Source organism: Podarcis bocagei, assembly GCF_964188305.1.
Source record: "Podarcis bocagei genome assembly, chromosome: 7".
Taxonomy (NCBI): Eukaryota; Metazoa; Chordata; class Lepidosauria; order Squamata; family Lacertidae; genus Podarcis; species Podarcis bocagei.
The window spans coordinates 89,149,692-89,169,129 of NC_138132.1; the positions used below are offsets into that span (position 1 = coordinate 89,149,692).

Genomic DNA, 19,438 nt, shown 5'->3' on the forward strand with positions numbered 1-19,438 from the left:
AATAGGGACCAAAAAACCAAAACCCCAACCCCCCAAAACAAGAATCCCACAGTATTTTACTAAAAATACAACAGGCACAATCCACCAGGAATTTCTCCGGCTCAAAGTACACCAAAACAAAAGTGGCCACATACAACCATGGCTAAACTGCTACTTCCATGTGTCTATATATTTTTGTTGCTTGGGGAAGGAGGGAGAGAAAGAAGGGGTACTATCTAGGAGAAGTTAGAAGTGGATTGTGCCCAGTTATAATTAACTCATATAAAGGCACAACAATTAAAACACATTAGGCCGAATCCTTAAGACCCGTTACGTCTAAAGAAAAGTACACAAATTTGTAATTCAAATTTACCCCATCAAAATGCCCCCAAAATCTGAAGTTACTTTGAACCTTAAAGTGGCAACATGGAGTTGAATTTGTGAGGCAGTTTTATGCAACTCATTAACAAATATAGAAGCTCAAAGGTCTCAGGCAAGAAACATGTCGGAACAAAGGACCTCAAAGTGCAGCTACTCAACTTCTTTTAGTTTACAGGTTGGGAGCTAGCTCTCTGAAGGGTTTTCTGCTTCGATTCAAAGCCAGCTTATAAATGCAAGAAGGCCTCCAACAAATAGGAGTTCAGTGCAAGTCTGCTGGACAACTTAAAATTCCAGCCTTTTTTTTTTTTTAAAAAAAAAAGATAGCACACTCAAAAGAAATAGCTTTGGAGATCTTTAGCAATCCACTAGCCCCACTTCCCATCTTGAATTTTTTTTCCAAAGATAGCTTTAAGCTTCTTGAAGAAATCAAATGTAATTTTCATGTTGTTTAGAACTTGTGTCCTAGTGGATTTTGGCAGCTCAGGTCATGCAAGCAAGCATGAATTACATTTTGAAGCTAAATAAGCTACATAGCCCTTTTAGAGTGAAGTGACATGAAGTTGCTTAACTGGCTCTCAGGTATCCTCTAAGTGCTCGGGGACAGCAAGCTGTATACAAATAAATATTAAAAGTCCCTGGGAGTTAATGTTCAAAGCAAAGAGAATGGGACTAAGGAAATCTCACTCAGTGGACCATGAAATACAAAGTTTCCTAAACATCTATAAAAGCATAAAATCATAAGAATGTTATTACATTAAGTTTATATAAAAATGAATAAATACTATTCATAGACCATGTTATGTACATTTGTGTGTGCTCTAGTTAGTGGTTAGAATGCTGTTGGATGTGGGACACCAGAGACAGGGTGAGAAGCAGACAGAAAAGATAATAAAGTCAAACCTAAAATCCACATGCAAGTCACTTTTCTGAGGGCTACCAAATAATTTAAACAGGCAAAGGAGTGCTAGAAGGCCAAGATGGCACCACAGAATTACTGTAATGCAGTCTCCTCAGTCATTAACTCAAAGCTAGCACAGCTAACTTTGTCACTCAGTTATTGCTGAATTTTTTTTAGTAAACAGATTGGACTAGAACCAAGTATACAAATGAGGCATAATTCTTTTGTGCTAAAGGGATCGAGATCAGCTTTGTTCATCTCTCTGAGGTAGAAAGAATTGTCCCAGAGACAAGAAGGACTTAGCTAGAACTGCTGCTAGGAACAAAAGGTAAATGCAGCTATCAATGCAAAGACATCATCATAAAGATTGCACTGGAGTAGTTTAAAGTACCATTTGGTCTTTTGACACCAAAGATAATTGAGATGTCTTTAAGTAAAGGCATCCTACCAAGGTAATGAGCTAATAGTGAAAAGAACCCCACCCCATCAAGAGCCTACTGCACAATCCTATTCCTACTATATTTCTGCCAAAGTTAGTTTTAGTCTGCCAGTTGCCTGTCTCAATCCTCGCCCTCTGGGACTACTGATGAGAAGGTAGCTCAGTGCTTATAATCCAAATGGAGCTTTGATTCAGTACTGGCAGGAGTGTCTCAGAGATTACTACATTACAACTACAATGACTTGGGACACTTCAGAATAACTTCTGAACAGTGGCTGGGACATTTCACTGCACAATTCCCTCGCAGAAACTTGCAATGCTTCATAAGTATGCTCTGCCAATTACCAGCTCTGAATGACAGAAACCACGAGTTCTTCCTATAGAGGTCATGTTTGAGGAATAGTGGCTAGTCTGGCTATTTCGGACACCTTATATTATGCTCTCCCCTCCTCCCACCCCTATAGTGAAAAAGTTAAATCTTGAACATTAAGCAACAGCAGCACAGGCAAAAAGTGTAAGTTGCTATTACTGCAACAATATTATTGGGTGCTTAGAAATTTGGTAGGAATGTTCAGTCTCATAGAGATGAGTTTACTGACAGAAAAGGGAAGCTAGTGGATGCCATCAGATGTGTGCTCCAGAGAGTAGCTTGTAACCCACAACCCTATGCACTGTTTTCAGACTTAGGCAAAGCAGATTTTGGTAATGTTGGTGGCACAAGAAGTTTACGTGCAAGAGAATTGTGGGAAGGTCCAACGTACTATCTAGTAAGATCCAACAAGGAAACAGCAATGGATGGAAAGAAAGCTACTGGCTCCTTATAGGCTGAGACAAGCCTTGAGATTGTTCTGCAGCTTTATTCTCTTAATGCCGGCGCTCGAATAGCCCTCATCACTGCAGACACTCTGCAAGCTTCCCCTTTCGTCCAAATCACTTGGGCTGCTGCTGCTGCTCCAGTCTAGGTCCCCTGTTAGGTAGTCTGTGCTTTCCACATCCACATCGATTTCTTCTGCAAAAGAAATGCAATGTTACTTGGGTAACTCAGACAGCATTCACTTCCTAACAATGCGATTCCTATTTGGTCATGGAAGCAGGGACCCAACTCAAACACCACCAGTACACACCTCGGTCTGAATCGGATCGATCAGAAGAAACAGTAGATCCTATACTGTCCATTCTTATTCGCTCAATACCCAGTTTCTCCAGCTGCCTTTTCAGGTGCCGCTGTTCTCGTTGCAACTGATCTATTTGGTGTACTGCTTTTCTGTCATAGTCTTCAAGTTTCTGTAGAACAAAACAGGTGTAATATGATTCTTGTGCATTATGTGCAAAAGTTAAAAGCTAAAAGCCATTATATCAATTTATTATTATTTGCATATGAAAGTATGTCTAATGGCACTTGCCAAGCAATTTTAAGGCCTTGTATAAAATCATGTGGACCCTTCATCAGTGACGCGCAGGCACTGTCTTTGGCACCTACTCATCAAAATTTACCTTCAAGTGCCTGCCAAGACTTAATGTCTGTATGTATTCTTCCAATGTGGTATAATGCTGACTCAAAGATTATGATGTTTTGTCCTTTCTCGTACCATGATGAAGAAGCCCTCTTCATTAACGAGGAAACAATGTTCTTTAGGAATATGGCGTTATTTATTCCCTATCTCAGTTCCATGATATATTTGACAAACATAAAGTAATGAGCTTTTTTACATGGAGCTCTAGAGCACATCCGCTTCAACTCACCTTGATGTGCAATTTAGCTTTTGTAAGTAAACTTAGCGTGGTATGCCTACTGGATTCCGGTCCAAGAGGCACCAGCCCTTTGAGCTTCTCCAGACACAGTCGCAGATGAGCACGTCTGTTAACCAAGATACACACAGGTTGTTATGAGTGTAAGATCAACGATCTGGAAACATTCATCATGGGTACTTCTCTATTATATAACTAAGGAACTAGGAATAGTAATCATGAAGCTTAGAAAAGAGATGAAAAGCATGTTCATCACTGTCTCAGGCCATTCTGAATTAGGTCTTTTGAAAGTTGGCTATGCCTGATTCAATACCCATTCTAAATGTCTAAAACAGGGGTAAAGAACTGCCAGGCCACAGTGGGCAAGCCAAGCTCTCCTGTCCTATGTCCAATGTGGGGCAGTAATATTGAGGCTGGGTCAAACAAGGGGTTTACAGGTAACTTTGAAGCTCAACCACCATTTGATTGTCAGGGCTTCAAAGTGCGGCACAAGACTCCTTTCAAGGTCCAACCACCTGCTGAGATCAGCTGCACTAGTTTAAATGTACTTTGACGTAACATATGCCATGAAGCTAGTCAATCTCAAAATAAAATACACCACAAAGTCATAAAGTGATGCAATTATAATTACACAACGCAAGATACCCACACATTTTAATTAAAACTAATTCCAGTTTTACCTTACCCAGTAATGTAGCAAAATTAGTTTCAGAGATAACTAACCACCACTGATAAGTTGATCACCAGCATTTTAACTAGCTGTTGGAGACCTTGAGCTTTTCCATGTAATAGTCTGTTTAGCTTTAGAATTTTTCAACTAAAGGCAAAAGCCTTTAAACTGAATAGTTTTAGTAAGCCTATTCATTAACTGTTGTCATTTTTTTGCAGATACCCCCACACAACATTCAAGCCTACTGGACTACTGGCACGTCTAACCAAGTACTATCTATTCTGACCATAAGCAGTTCACAAAGGCCTCTTTCCTGGTCCTACAACCTTTTAAATTCCCAGCTTCTGTGTGTACCCTTTTCTGCTACTCTTCCTTCCTTGCCTCAGTCCTTCTCCATTCCTTAACCACATGGGACGAAAGAGAAAACAGATTTTTAAAACAAATTCACTCTAGCCTTCTATTCGGCTCAGGACTGATGACAAAATAAACAGTATGTGTATGAAGCAAGGGTGGGGAAGCTTTTTAGACTGGTGGGCCAGATTCCTCTATTTCCACACCACCATGCACAACTTTTGACAGGTGAGCAGATGCAGGTAGGTTGTTGCATTCATATGGTTGTCAGGCAGTTGGGAACTGCAGCATAGAGGCCTTTGCCAGCTTCCCAGGCACTGAGCATACAGCTGGCAAAGCTGCTTTCTGCAAAAATTGGCTGCACAGCTGAGTTCTGCACAGGGAAGTCTGTTGCACAGCTGATCCAGCAAGCTTGAACTTCAACCCTGTTTTATGTTTCCCTTGATTTAGGCAGGGATCAGCTGCACAATAGGGTTCTCTAAGGAGGAACTTGGTTGTGCTGCCAACCTGTCACATATGACATCAGGTGTGCAGCAGATGGGCGTGGTTTGGGGGAAACCAGCGTAACAGGTCAAAATGGAATCCACGCTGGACCAAATTCAGCCAGTGGGCTGAAGGCTCCCTACTGATGTTTTGAATGCTAGCTTGTGAAGAAAATAGTTCATGAAAGGAAATAAGGTGGGAAGAAACCCCCAGAGCACATTTCTCTGGAGGAAGTATATGTTTATGGTCCTTTTTTAATGCTGGTATTAAAAAGGAATTCCTGTCAGGATGTACAAATGAAGCCCTTTGCAGAGGTGGGTGAGAAGAACAGAGAGCCTGCCTAAGGTAAGGGGAGAGTTACATGGAACAGCCTTTTGGTGAAAGCCAGGAGCAGGGAAAACACAGTCCAGAAAGTTTTTGCTGAGGGAGATGGTGTTCTTTATGCTTACAAAATTATTGGGATTAGTCTTTACTTTTCAAACAAAAAACGTGTTGGGAGTTAGGACTGTGGGGACAATAGGACCTCCTCCTTCAAGTCAAACTGCCACATACTTAGGGGCATTTTTAATACAACAATAAAAATAAAGAAAACAAATATTCCCACAGGCTAGTAAAAATAATTGGTGGCTTAGTCCTATGCAATCCTAAGTAAAGATACATATTTACTAAGTATACAAAAGTACTCTTAATACCAGCATGGAACAGTATATATTTAATAAGCAAGAACTATGTTGTGAACCAGAATTTCATTGACACAACAAGGAAAGTTTCAGAAGTTCTTCAAATACAGTCTAGGTCAGGAGTAGCCAATGTGATGCCTTCCAGATGTAAATGCAATGACATCAAATCAATAAAGTATTGCATTTTCAAAAAGAGCACTGTTAAAATTTCCTTTCCCCCCTATCCAGATGGATAACCATAACATTTTATTTGGCTGCCAGAATTTTGACTGTTTAAGCCAGATGAGTCATAGTGCTTCCATTTTCAAAGCACTACACTGATTTCCTAGTTGTTTCCAATTCAAGGAATTCCCTTTAAAGCTCTAAGTGCCTTCAGACCCAAATGCCTATAGGACAATGCCTTGAGATCCTTGGCAGAGGGCCTTCTTCCTTAGTGAAAACGTATTATGTATGCACTAAGGACAGGGTAGAATCTGTGCTGGTACCACACTCACCTCCTCAGGGAGATATGACTGGTGTTGGCGTTACTATTTTTGGCATTACTATCTTTTCAGCACCAGTTTAACATATATTTGCTCAGGAGTTTGAAAGGCTTGTTGTCCCACTCTTCTTTTACTTTTTACAGTTCTCTTTGCCTCTCAATCTTTAAATCACTTGACAGATGTTTTATTATATTTGTATTTTTAATTATTATGTTCACTGTATGCTCCCTGGAATCCCTTGAAAGGCAGCCTACAGGTATTGTTAAAATAAAACACAGTAAACACTATTTATTTGGTTATGTTGCAAGCAGTCTTCACAAATGCAACCTTGCTATTTGTAGACATGCTGTAAACACATTTAAAATTTAAACACTTAATTTTCATTTATTCCATGGAAGAAAATAAAACACGTGCTTAGCTTTTGTTATTGAATTTAAGTGTACAAAGTGCTTAACCATGACTAAATCATGCCCACATCATTTTAAATTGTAGTTCCTAAGATATCTTATCGGATCATGAGATTTACAGGCTGAGCTGACGGAATTTCCCTGCTTCACTTTCTGTAATTTCCTTGGTAAATATTATGGGAGGCAATTTACTAAGCACTGCTGAATGAGTTTTCTATAGAAAATGATTTACAACACACCTAATTTGGAACACAGACAAATGTTTACATGTTGTAGGCTACATTTACTAAAAAGGCCCAAACTGCTCTACAGTAAATGCCCTGAAGGACAACAGGGAATTTTTCCTAAAACATTTTCTTCCTGGAAATCCAGTTCATGCTAACAATGATCAAAAGCTGAAAATTTAAAACACAATGTATTGTTTCAATTCTATAATTTAAAAGACTGAAGATGTGCAGCCATTTAAATTCACTTTAGGTGCAAAGTGTTGCAGCATGTTTAATCCCTTGTTGAAAGCGCATGTGTAAAAACACAGAATGATTTTTTGTCTGTGTAAAAAAAATAATTTCATTCTTAAATAAAGTAGAAAAATGTCAAAATGAAGCCCATGGTGCATTTTAGAGAAATAGTAATATGTAGTTTCCTATTTTCTAAGTTTCATTACCTTCTTTTCATAACCAATAACTCATCATTTGCCATATCCCAAATTAAGCTCCAGTTCTTACAAAAGATATGCAGCTAATTCATAAAATGTTTCAGGAGAGGCTGTACCAAGATCTTTTTCTATATAACATAGGAATTAGTCTAACATTCCAGCCTCACATGGTAAGTCTACCACACCAGCCTACCACACCAATAAAACCATCTCAATTAAGCCACAACACTGTGACTAAGGTACACCTACTAAGTGCCTCCAAAGAGTACTCTAGATGTCCTGTTTGTGCCAACCCAGTTAGAGCAGCAATCACATGTATGGATGCCAAATTGGCCTTAAACTTAGTCCTCACTTCAGCATGATCCTTTGAACAGGTTATTGAACTTTATAAATCAGTATTCCCCACATTCATTTACTAGTCTGTGAACCGTATGCAAGAAAAGTGGCAACAGGCAACCACGAACTAGTCCCTGCGGTGAAAGCCTTTTGAAGTACTGTGTGCCAGCTGGGAAATACAGACTGCAGACCCCCACTAGCACATGTGGTTGGAATGAAATCACACAGTTCCTAAGCAAACATCACTGGAGCAATAGCCCCTTTCTGAAGACCACGGAGGAGTAAAGCTGTTGAGAAGTTTTTCCTTCAGCAATATTTTTTCTGAGACTTTGTCATTCGGAGAACCATCACTACCAACGTTATTTTCATAACAGACCCAATTACCTAAAGGCACTCAAACACAGAAAGGCTGAAGGACAGTTTTCAGAATCATTTCAATGTGGTTTGAGAATTCTGATTATAGTGGGGTGATTTAATGCATATGGCAAACAGAATGGCCCAAAGACAGTGCACGTGAGATTTTGCATTAAAGCCTTTCCACTCAGCAGCTCTTGCCACATGCACAATTCTGTATACAGTCGTACCTCCTTTTGCGTCTGGGATCCATTGCAGAGCCCTGGATGCTCAACAAAGCGCTGCTCTGCGCATGTGCGAAGCACAATTTAATGCTTCTGAACGTGTGTGAGCGGCAAACCCGGAAGTAACCTGTTCCGGTACTTCTGGGTTTGCCACGGACGTTCAACGAAATGGACCCTAAATGGGGCAGACTCAAAACAAGGTATGACTGTACTTCAAGCCACCACCCAGAAAAAAACAGCTTCCCCAAACTGGATTTTTAACCTAAAAACACTGCTTTGATTCACTTCATCAAATTACTATAAAATGTAAGATGTGACTACTGCTGTGATTAATTAAAATCATTTAATCATTTGAAGACTCACCTGTTCTTTTCCATTTCATTGTGTGTTGATCTAAATAGAGAAAGAGGGGATTAATGTAACCATTTACACTTGTCAACCATGGAGTAAACATACCTTTGCAGGTTTCAAACCACTATCAACAAGATGCAACTCTGTTTGTTACTGAATCCCAGGTCAGTAGGGATCTCAAACCAGGGACCACAGTTGCATTATGAATAAGATACAATCATGCCTGCCCGTTCCATGGCTCTCACCATAAGGCGTGGCAAAATAATCTACTGAATGAATCACAACCACTTATTTTGCAAGACCCACAGTCTTTCTGAATCCAACTATACCCCAGAACACAGATTAAGAAAGAAATTTCCTTGACTATTTTAAAAGTCTTTCTTCCTCCTGTCCTGGAGTAGGGAACCGTTGCTTTTAAGAGCAAGAAAAAAACTTTCCAGGAGAACTTGCTAACATTTGATTACAACTAAAAAAAAATGCACATATTTAACCCATCCAAGTTACATGACTGCTCCTCTTAAAGCTTTTGAAGAACTTGTGAATGATTTTGGATAACTTACCCAACATAATCATCACCATAATTTCATTTAAATAAGTATGTGAGAAGAGAACAGATTATATACACTCTGAACATGATGTACTCATGAAGACAAAACTGTACAACAAAAACATACTGCACAAACCCATGTATGTGGCCGTCAGGTGACACCCCCATGTGCCAAATCCTGGGGAAGACTGTTGTGTTTACTCGCATGAGAGGCTAGAAAAGTATTTCTTAAGTAGAAACCTTTGTTTTTAGTATGTTCTTTTTATTATTCTAAACATTACATTACAATTAAATAAAGGAAGAATAGAAATAATAAAAACACACATGCAACAACAAATTAGAAGGGACAGCTGAATGAGACTCCAGAAGATTCCTAGCTCAGGTTAGGTTAGAGCGTGTGCTGATAATGCCAAGGCTGCAGGTTCAATTCCCATATGGGAGAGCTGCATATTCCTGCATTGCAGGGGGTTGGACTAAATGATCCTCGGGGTCCCTTCCAATTCTACAATTCTAAATCTTCCATATCTGATGCAACTGATGATCTAGCACCTAAATCGAATGGTATGCACACTTTCAAAGTAAAGTTCCACTACACACTCATCTTTAAAGCAGGAAAATGGGCTGACATGAAAATCATTGGCGGGAGAACCTATGAACTGAATTGATTAGCTTGCCAGAGACTCCTGAACTATATTTGAGCATATATTTTACTTGTCCCAACATAATTTAATACAAACTATACACTTCCCTGGAGAACTATATCTAATGTAAGGTTCACATTAAAAGGTAAGCTAATAAAGCTGGGGCAAGGGGGAAGAAGAGTTAACACTGAAACTTTATCTTCCACTTTCCATACCATTCCCAAACGGCAGAACATCATGTACTTATCTCAAGACCACTAACCACTGGCACAGCAGGGTAATTTAAGGATAAAGCTTTAACTGGGCACTTCCTGCTTCTAAGGCATGCAATGACAGAAAGGGAGCCTGAATCTCCAGATATGTAAACAGAAAACTAAAACAAATGTTAGCAAGCTAATGGTTAAATCAACTGGGCCTTTAAAAAGATTATCATACTTCAATAAGAACTTCTGAAATGAGTGTTGCCATATTTTGAAGAGCAAAAAAGAGGCCACATTTGCCGACTTCGACTTCACTATGACAACTCTCATTTTATATACCCATGAAAAGGACATATGGCAATCCTAAACTGCCCAGTTCATCAATGTCCAAGGAACTTAAATCTGCCATTATCTAGCAGAATTGTAATAGAGTAATATGTTTTTGTTCCAACAGACTTTGGCTTTCCACACCAAGATGTTATACTGACGCTGTTATAATACTGACCCTCACTGTTAAGATTATTTTATCTGCCATCATTAACTGTTTTGCTTTTCTATATTTTATATGGTTGTTTTGACATGCTGCAAGTCACCCTGATTGCTGTTTTAGGGATAAAGGATGGGACATAAATATGCCTAATAAACACATCTTGTATTATATAGCAGTCTTAAATACTTACTACAAATACCCCATAGGCAGATAGTCATTTTGTGCACAAAATTAAGGAACTGGTGCAAAAACCTGGATCCATATGATTGTACTTATGCAAGAGAAGCAGCATATTTATGCAGAAGTAAACCCCATTTCAACAACAGCATTTACTCGTTAATAATTGTGCTCAGAATTGTAACAAGTGTGGGGAAACTCTGGTCTCCTAAACTACAGCTGCCATCATTCCTGGCTATTGACTATACTTTCTAGGCCTGATGGAAGTTGGGAGTTCTGAAACATTTGGAGGGCCAAAGGTGCCTCACCCCTGGATTACAGCTGTTAATGTGTTTTCAAATTTCACTGGCTTCAAATAAACACTCTTCAAATCCATTCTAAATTTCTTAGAAAACGTGGCTTCCAGAAATTAAACTGGCACTGAAATGTGTGTGGTGTTTCCTGCAAATTTAAATTGAGTATTTAGACTGATTAAGTGCCTTTTTTCCTAAAAACGTGTCTCAGAATCCTTAGAATGAAGCACAGTCAACTCAAGATGAAGGATGTTTTAAATTTGAATTTAATTTAAATTTTTGACAAATACTTCTTCAGATATTCCAACTGCAGCATTACAGTGCAGTATATTGGTTCAGAGGCCAGTGTAAACATTGACAGGAAACAAAAGTGAAACTGTCATGCCCCTTTGATCACAAACATGAAAACTTTTACACAATACAATCTACATCTTGACTTAAACTGTAATCCTAATTAACTCTATGGGGCAAGTGGGGTTAGGACTACAGCTTAACCTTTTAATTAAGGCTAATATCCTTGTAATTAGCACGTGCCCAATGTACTCATCATGCCTCTGCTGTAGTTGCTTTGGAAGTGACTGAGTTATGTGCATGGCTCACCCTGCAAGACAAAGGCAGAACACTCAGTTTTTCCTTACCTGCTACTACTATTTTTCTTAGATTTGTTTCTTCGTTTTAAGGCATCTCTATCCTTGCTGCTGTAGGGTAACATGGAAGCATAGCCATGCTCAGCTTCTGTGGGGGAAACAATTATTTATCCCATTATTAACTCATAGCAAAACAAAACAACTCATTTAAGTTTACTGGCAGATATAACTAAATACTTCATCTCCTGACATTCAGTGCATGTTCTCTTTCAAATTAATCCCATCCACAGGATTTCACATGCCATGAAAGCTGAATTCCAAACACCCCTCACTCACAAATTCACTAGATGGCTTGCCTCAGTCAAGTCTGTATTCTCTTTGTCTCAGCATTCTTAAGTGCAATATGTTAACATCTTATCTTACAAGCCTGGTATAAAGAATACACAAATAGTGTACAGGAAGTACTGGTACTTTGAATGCTTGAAATGCACCAATTATTATGATGCTGAATCAATAATGTCTCAGTTGTGGGTGGGGGTGACAAGAGATTATGAACACTTGAGCACAGCGATACTCCCCTCCCCTTCCCCAGAGAAGATGTAACAGAGTTTTGTAAAGGCTATTTGGAATTTACAAATGGGCAATGCCTTCAGACTCAGGCAAGGGCACAGCAGCTTTCCATCACGACAGTTTCAGCACTTAACCTCGATCGTCATGGCCGCTCCATTTCCTTCTACAGTTCAGGCCCCCGTTAGGGTTAAAAGCGGAGCGAGTGGGTGAGGAATAGCAGGGCACACCCCCAACAGCAGGGCCCGCTCCCCCAAACTGAATTTATTTGTGTGTGTCGGCATCAGCCGCTTTATTTGTCGCCATGGATGTTCTCGTTAAATACCTTCGGGAGGCTTTGTACGGAGCGGGTCACACATTAAATGGGGTAAAATACAAGGGGCGCGCGATTTATCCAGACGATCGGAAGCGGGGCGCGTGGTAGATTTTTACAGCCCCACAACCTGCCCCCGCCCCCCGCCCCCCGCGCTAAGTGGGAAGAGGAGGCGGCGGCGGCGGCTGGGAGGGAAGGAGGGAGGAGCGAGCCAGAGAAAAGGCAAAGCTGGATCAGAAGGGAGTCCGGGGCTCCCTCCCTAGTGAACAGGCTCAGAAGAAAGGAAATCTGCGGAGGAGGAGGAGGAAGCAGCCAGGCCATTCGCCCCCCCCCGCCGCCGCCTTTCGGGCTTATTTTTAGCCCCCTCCTCCTCGCGCGGCGGAGCCTTTCCGGCGGCTCCCATTTTCTCTTTAAAGGCCCGAGTTGTTTACTCTTTCCCTCAGGGGGGATGGGAAGAAGGGAAGGCGGAGATCGTGCCGAAGGAGGGAGGGAGAAGCGGAGAAAAACACACGTACTAATAACAACGCGGAAGGAGGGGGGGTCGGCGTCGCCCCTCCCCCCTTCTTCTCCAGCCTCCTCTCCCGAGGGGAGCGAGAGCAACAACAAAAACAACGGGGCGGCGGCATCCCGGAGGAAGCCTCGCTGTCACCGGGGCGGCCGGATGCCCTCCCTCAGCGCGGCCCGAGCCCCCCGCCGCCAGACAGGAGAGCGAGCGACCGGTGAAGGCGACAGGCCCGGAGAGAACTTGGGCCGGCCGGCCGGCAGGCCTACCTCGCTCCCTCCGCTCCAGGAACTCGGCCGCCTCCAGCAGCATCTGGATGTTTTCGCACACTTGGGCGGCCGCCGCCATTTTGCCGGCTGCTTGGTCCTGCCGCCGCCGGAGCCCTCGACGCCGACGACACCGCCACAGAGTCAGCCGCAGCAGCCAGGACTCTCTTCTTCTTCCGCCGCCGCCTCCGTCCAGCGCCCGGAGCCCGACTGTGTGTGTTTACCCCACCTCACAGCCTGACAGACTCGCCGCAACCAAGCCCTCCCTCCGCAGCCCAACCCGCTGCCCCTGGAGCGCGGCGCCCATTGGGCGCCCCTGGCCCGGCTCCGCCCCTGCCGCTGCCCGATTCGCCCTCAGCTAGGCAGAGTGGAAAGGGGAAAATAAGCGACCAGCCACGCCCTGCTCGCTGGGCATTGGCCGCCTCTGCTCCTGAGCCCGCCTTTATCTAGCCCAAGGTTTCCCGCCTCTGATTGGCTCGCCGAGGCGAAATGGCCGCCCCTAATTCAGATCTAGTGTCTAATTGGACAAGCCTTAGAGGCACGTCCCATTCGACGGTGCTAAAGCCGCGCCTTTCCTTTGCACGGGCGCCCCATTGGTCAGGGCTACCAAAATGACGTTTTACGCTAACTCCCGTAGGCCCAATCCAGGCTGCTCTGCCTTCTAACCCCGTTCCAACCTTCCTTTTTGATTGGTCAGTGCTGCCCATGGCCCCCTCCCCTTCGCTTATTGTGTTGACTTCTAGCGTTCCGCCCCGCCCACTAGCCACGCGTCTTTGCCATTATTTCTTGCCCAATCAGTTTGGGGGCTCTAGGAGGCCCAGGCCTAGTTAGCACTGCTGGGTAGAGCAGAGGAAGGCCTAAAGCCTGGGCTTGGCGCAAGGAGGCGGCGAGCGTGGCAGGCGCAGGCACCGCGAGGAGAAGGCGGCGGCATTTGTGCTTGTGCTCAAAACAAGGCAGTCTCTGCCCCTACAGGCTTGCAATCGGTTTATTTTGATGGAGAGAGAGAGACGGAAAAAACAAAAACTCAGTCACTATTTCCTTGTCTAGACTGACAAGCTGGCCCAGTTCAGGGAGCACCAGGAGGAGGTGCCTGATGGAGCGGAGCCTCCTGCAAAGCTGATGGAATGAGCCTTTTGCTCCCTACCTTTCCCGCTGGGACAGCCTGATGGAATTGCTGCCACCAGGTGACAGCTGAGGGGGGAGAAGGCTTGGTGGAGCTCACCCTTCCACCACATACCCCTTTGCCTCGTAAAAAGAAAAGGCAGCCATGTTGAGCACCCAAGACCTCAGTTATATTAGGGCATTCTACTTTTGCTGGATCGGGTTGGCACCCCATCTAGCCCTGTATTAATATATATATCACCACCTTCTATATCCTCACCTTCTCTCCAAACACTCAAAGCAGCTTACAGACAGAATAGAAAAAGCTAAAAACATAGAAAATAAATCTTTTAAAAGTATTTAAACATGAGAATTAATATATATCCCAAAATATCTATTAAAAGTATAGACAACAATAGTTACACTAAAAACCAAAACCAAAAAATACCCAGTTCTGTACTTACAGTGGCCAACTGGGTGCCTGTGGTAAACCATGTATGTGAAATTAAGATTGTTTTTAAACCTGACATACTCACTTTATTACTATTACTACCATCATCATCGTCATCATATATCATTCCTTTCACCAAGACTGGGACTCAAGGTGGCTTACAAAAATTAAAACAAATATAAAATACAAAAGCTAAAGACATATAAAAGCTAATAGTTAAAATTAAACTCCAGCAGAATAAAAACAATATAAAAAAATAATCCATTACAAATAAAAGCAGCAATGCACTATCAGACGCCCTTTTTTTAAAGAACAGTCAGTCCACAGGGGCCTGCTGAAATAAAGCAGTCTTCTACCAGTGAAAGTTCCAAAGTCTGGCAGCAGACCTCCATATCCCCACACTGCTTGTGAGGGTGGTGGGACCAAGAGAATGGCCTCCTCTGATGGTCTCAGAGCCCAGCAAGTTTGTATGGAAGACAGACATTCATACAGGGAACAACTGTTTTGTGCATGTTCAAAGCACATGGAACCATGCATGCAAATACCATCCTCAGATCAGGAAGAGGGTGCAATGGGCGCGTAACAGGGCAGGTTTATGCACGCTCCACTAATGCGTGCAATAACCTGGAAAGCAACCTCAGCACAAATCAAGGGTTGCCTGCATAAGCATTTGCCATTTTACTGCCCATTCACTCAGTTTTGAGGTCCTTTTGGAGCTCTTCACGATCTTTTTTTGTTTTAACCACTCTGAACATTTTGGTGTCATCAGCAAACTTGGCCACCACAATTCTCACCCTCATCTCTCACCCTTCATAAACAAGTTAAAAAGCACAGGTCCCAAAAATGATCCATGGAGGATGTAAGATGAAGTGGCAGCCTCTACAAAAAAACAGTTATAACCTCAAAACTACCTGGGGGTACAACACTTCAGCCTTCCAGGAAATTCTGTAAGTGACCTTAAGGTAACCCAAAATAGAACAAAGGAACTTCAATCAAAGACCACATGAAACTGCTGGAACGGGTAGGGAGTTCAGTATTATCACTTGGACTGAATTCAGGCAAAGCATTTTCTTAAACTTTACAGGCAACATGTGTGACTGTGCATGCGCACATTGTTTTTGGACCCAGAAAGGGCATAAGGGGGTGGGGGCTTATGCACACAATGACCCAGAATGCAACCCCCACGTAAATCAGGGGTTGCCTGTACTGATGCCAGGGTGCCTGTGTCATGACCAACAACCATTATGTGAATGAGAATTTACCTTTTCCCTCAACCCCACTGCTTACAACTCCCATCACATCACCTTATGTAGCCTGTAACACAGTGTACTGCATGCATCTGAAGAAGTAGGCGGTAGTGCACAAAAACCTATACCATAATAAACATATCTCAAGAGTCTCTGGTGTTTTCGCTGTAAGGTAGGAGGAATGGGGAACCTCTCTTAGGCACATCACACAGCCTCATTCCCTTCCTGGGCCTACATGCCAGAGGCAAAAGTTAGTGGAGCAAAAAGTGTACAGTGCACATTAGTACAGTAGACTAGTTACTGAACACCCAGTATCCTCTGTGCAGGCAAACAAGCAAGATTGGGCTTGAAGGATACATTCCCTTTAGAGTCCAACGCAGGGCTGGCGAGGGGCGTGGCATGAGGACCACCAGATAGAGAAGCTGCATTTCACGACTCTGCCCTATGATCTGAGGTTCCCCATAGCTACCCTAAGAAGCAAACCTTTGAGGACAGTCTCTAAGAGGGCCAGAGAATCTCTGTATGTAGGAGACAAAAAGTAAGAAACTTAATACACTGCTAAGAAAACTATGGACTACATTTGAGCTTGTTTAACCACCGAGCCTAGGGATTGCCGATCAGAAGGTCGGCGGTTCGAATCCCCGCGACGGGGTGAGCTCCCGTTGCTCGGTTCCTGCTCCTGCGAACCTAGCAGTTCGAAAGCACACCAAGTGCAACTAGATAAATAGGTACCACGCCGGTGGGAAGGTAAAGGGTGTTTCCGTGTGCTGCTCTGGTTCACCAGAAGTGGCTTAGTCATGCTGGCCACATGACCCGGAAGATGTACACCGGCTCCCTTGGCCAATAAAGCGAGATGAGTGCCGCAACCCCAGAGTCGGTCACGACTGGACCTAATGGTCAGGGGTCCCTTTACCTTTACCTGCATCAAGTATGACAACTGCATAATCCAAAGATTGCCAGAATTTAGTTACTGAACACAGAATTCAAAAACTGGTCACCAATGCCTAATGTGTCATTACAGAGTCACAGGAGTGCCAACTTCGCCCCGCAACCTTGAGTGCCTAGGGCCGTGGGTACCATGCAGCGTGCACGGCCCTGGCACTGAAAAATGTGGGTGCCTGGCCCCTTCATAGGGAATTTTGTGGGTGATTGGGCACCCAGGGCCCCAGGGAGTTGGCACCTATGCAGAGTCATGTCCCTGCTTTGTTTTTGAAATTGAAAGCAGTAGATGTAGCTTATTAACAATTAATTCTGCCTGTTTGTTTTTCTATAAAATGTCTGTCCTACTCAGTTTTTACTTGCTCACTCTAGAAGCAGTCTCGAACATTTATTAACAGGCGCCAAATCGGATGTTACTCTAATCCTACCCAAACATTTTAGACAAATCAGTGTGTCTTGCAGGGTCCCCCTTTGCTTTAAACACTTTGTTTGCAATGACAAATGTGTTAGGTAGGATGGATGGGGTTGTAGGTGGCTGAGAGAATACACTTCGAAGGAGACACAACACCACATCTCCCACAGCATGATCATATGGGTGCTTACTCCAGAAGTCATTCCCATTGTACCAGGGAGTTTACATGAACATAAGCATCAGATTTTAATTCCAGTGCTACAAATGTTGACCTCATTTTGATATTAGAATCTTGCTGGAGGCTTGTCATTATTTACTTTGGATTGATGCAGAAATCTTTATTTATATGACCTCACCAATTGGGAAGTGGGAGAAGATTTGAGATGCCCAGCTGAAACAGAAGCAATGCAAAGCAGCCTTTATATCTACCAATTACTCAAGTAGTTTTAAATCAAACTGCAGTCCAGAGCTGCCTCATAATTAAATTTCATTTCCAGAGAGAGGTGTGTGTGTGTGTACGTGTACGCACACATTTTGACTCCCTGCACTGTTTGTTTTGTCTTCATATTATTCTATCAGATAATCTTACGCAAGCTACACCCACTTGGACTGTGTGCTAGTCACATCCTGTTCACTTTAGAACTCTGTATGTACTTGTGTGTGGGAGGAATAAATCCCATTGCCATTCTAGGTCAAAGGAAGTTGAGAAGGAGATTTTAATTTGGGCTGCACCTATCAAATTAGTTGTGCAGCAGCAAAGCTGCTGGAACCATTTATGCAGCCCAATCCCTAATCTCAGTGTTAAGTAATTCAGTGGGTCCTATACCAAATTAAGTATGCAAACGTTTGCAGCCTTAAAGGGTACATTCTAGCTATCAGTATGGAGTGTTCTATGTCCTGGTAGTACCCTCTATGGTCAAGACCATCCCAAGATGGGAAACCGCCCCCCAAGGGGCAGTTCCTTCCACTTACATGTTGCACAATTCATTAGGAACGCGCAACTCCTGTTCATTTTGTCACAAAGTGAGTGATTTATGTCAGCTATGTGTGCTGCCTGTACCCCAATAAAACCAAGTCATCTTGTTTCATTTTGCTTGCGAGTCAGAGAATTATAAAATGGTAGAGTTGGAAGGAACTGCAAGGATCACCTAGACCAGGGGTCTGCAACCTTTAAGAGAAAAAGAGCCACTTGGACCCGTTTCCGAAGGAAAAAAAACCTGGGAGCTGCAAAACCATTGCGACATTTAAAACAAATATATCTCCAGAGCCGCGATCTGACAGCGGGCAGGAAGGTGACGTCGGGACTAACGTACGCACCGCCCCCATGCGACGTCACAGCCAGTACAGCGCCCGCCACAGTGGGGAGTGTCAGGGCGCACAATGCGCCTCCTCCCCTCGCTAGTATCCGCCCCAGAGCCGCGGCAAAGGTGTAAAAGAGCCACATGCGGCTCCGGAGCCGCGGGTTGCAGACCCCTGACCTAAACTAACCCCCTGCGATACAGGAATCTTTTGCTCAATGTGAGAGTCTCACGCTGGACCAACTGAGCTACTCTGGCTCTGCCAGTAGGCATGACAGCATCTCATCAGCAACACCAACTTCTGGTGATGATGTACACATTGAGTGTACTCCAAAACAGAAGGAGTAGGTACCACAAGAGGGGCAAACAAGTACTCTGTGCTTCATGTGAAGTGTACTCTGATGCCACTGGAGACAAGGGAAAGCATCCAACACAACTAGCAAGTTACTGTGGATGTTAGCTTCTACTCTGAGCTGCTTTTAAGGGATGGCATCATGGAGGCTGGGGTCAATGACTATTTGCTATGCCAGCTAATGGAACCTCCATGCCAACGAGACTCCGAGAAAGGGGCAGCCAGAACTATCGTGTTCTGCATGTGGTCTTCTCCCAGACATATAAGCAGAAACTGGACTAGACAGACCTTTGGTTGGACCCAGCAGGGCAACTGTTATGGCTTGATATTCGTGATCAGTGCCTCCAACCAGCACCCAAATACAGTGGTGCCCCGCAAGACAAATGCCTCGCAAGACGGAAAACCCGCTAGACGAAAGAGTTTTCCCTTTTGGAGGTGCTTCGCAAAACGAATCTCCTATGGGCTTGTTTCGCAAGACGACAATGTCTTGCGAGTTCCTGCTGGTTTTTTCCCTCCCCCCCTTTTTCTAAGCCGCTAAGCCGCTAATCAGCTGATCCGATCAGCAGATAAGCCGCTAAAAGCCGCTAATAGTGCTAATCCGCTAATCCTTCAGTGG

At 43.4% G+C, this 19,438-nt stretch overlaps 1 protein-coding gene and 2 long non-coding RNA genes across 3 annotated transcripts; 1 reads left to right on the forward strand and 2 right to left on the reverse strand.

The window, feature by feature from the left end:
• Positions 1 to 675: 675 nt before the first annotated feature.
• MXD1 (MAX dimerization protein 1) lies at positions 676 to 13,289 on the reverse strand. The gene is given in 8 exon segments (XM_081203329.1): positions 676 to 2,706; positions 2,822 to 2,981; positions 3,441 to 3,555; positions 4,443 to 4,498; positions 4,500 to 4,515; positions 8,452 to 8,481; positions 11,426 to 11,522; positions 13,026 to 13,289. Coding segments are annotated over 8 exon segments (744 nt in total). The 5' UTR covers positions 13,105 to 13,289; the 3' UTR covers positions 676 to 2,515.
• Positions 8,482 to 10,977, forward strand: LOC308592101. Its single transcript, XR_014010377.1, has 2 exons — positions 8,482 to 9,207; positions 9,633 to 10,977. It is a non-coding gene; the product is annotated as an uncharacterized lncRNA (long non-coding RNA).
• A 4,104-nt stretch (positions 13,290 to 17,393) lies between the features above and the next one.
• On the reverse strand, positions 17,394 to 19,179 carry LOC308592077. Its single transcript, XR_014010351.1, has 2 exons — positions 18,651 to 19,179; positions 17,394 to 18,320 (listed from the first exon to the last, which is right to left on the reverse strand). It is a non-coding gene; the product is annotated as an uncharacterized lncRNA (long non-coding RNA).
• Between the last annotated feature and the right edge of the window lie 259 nt (positions 19,180 to 19,438).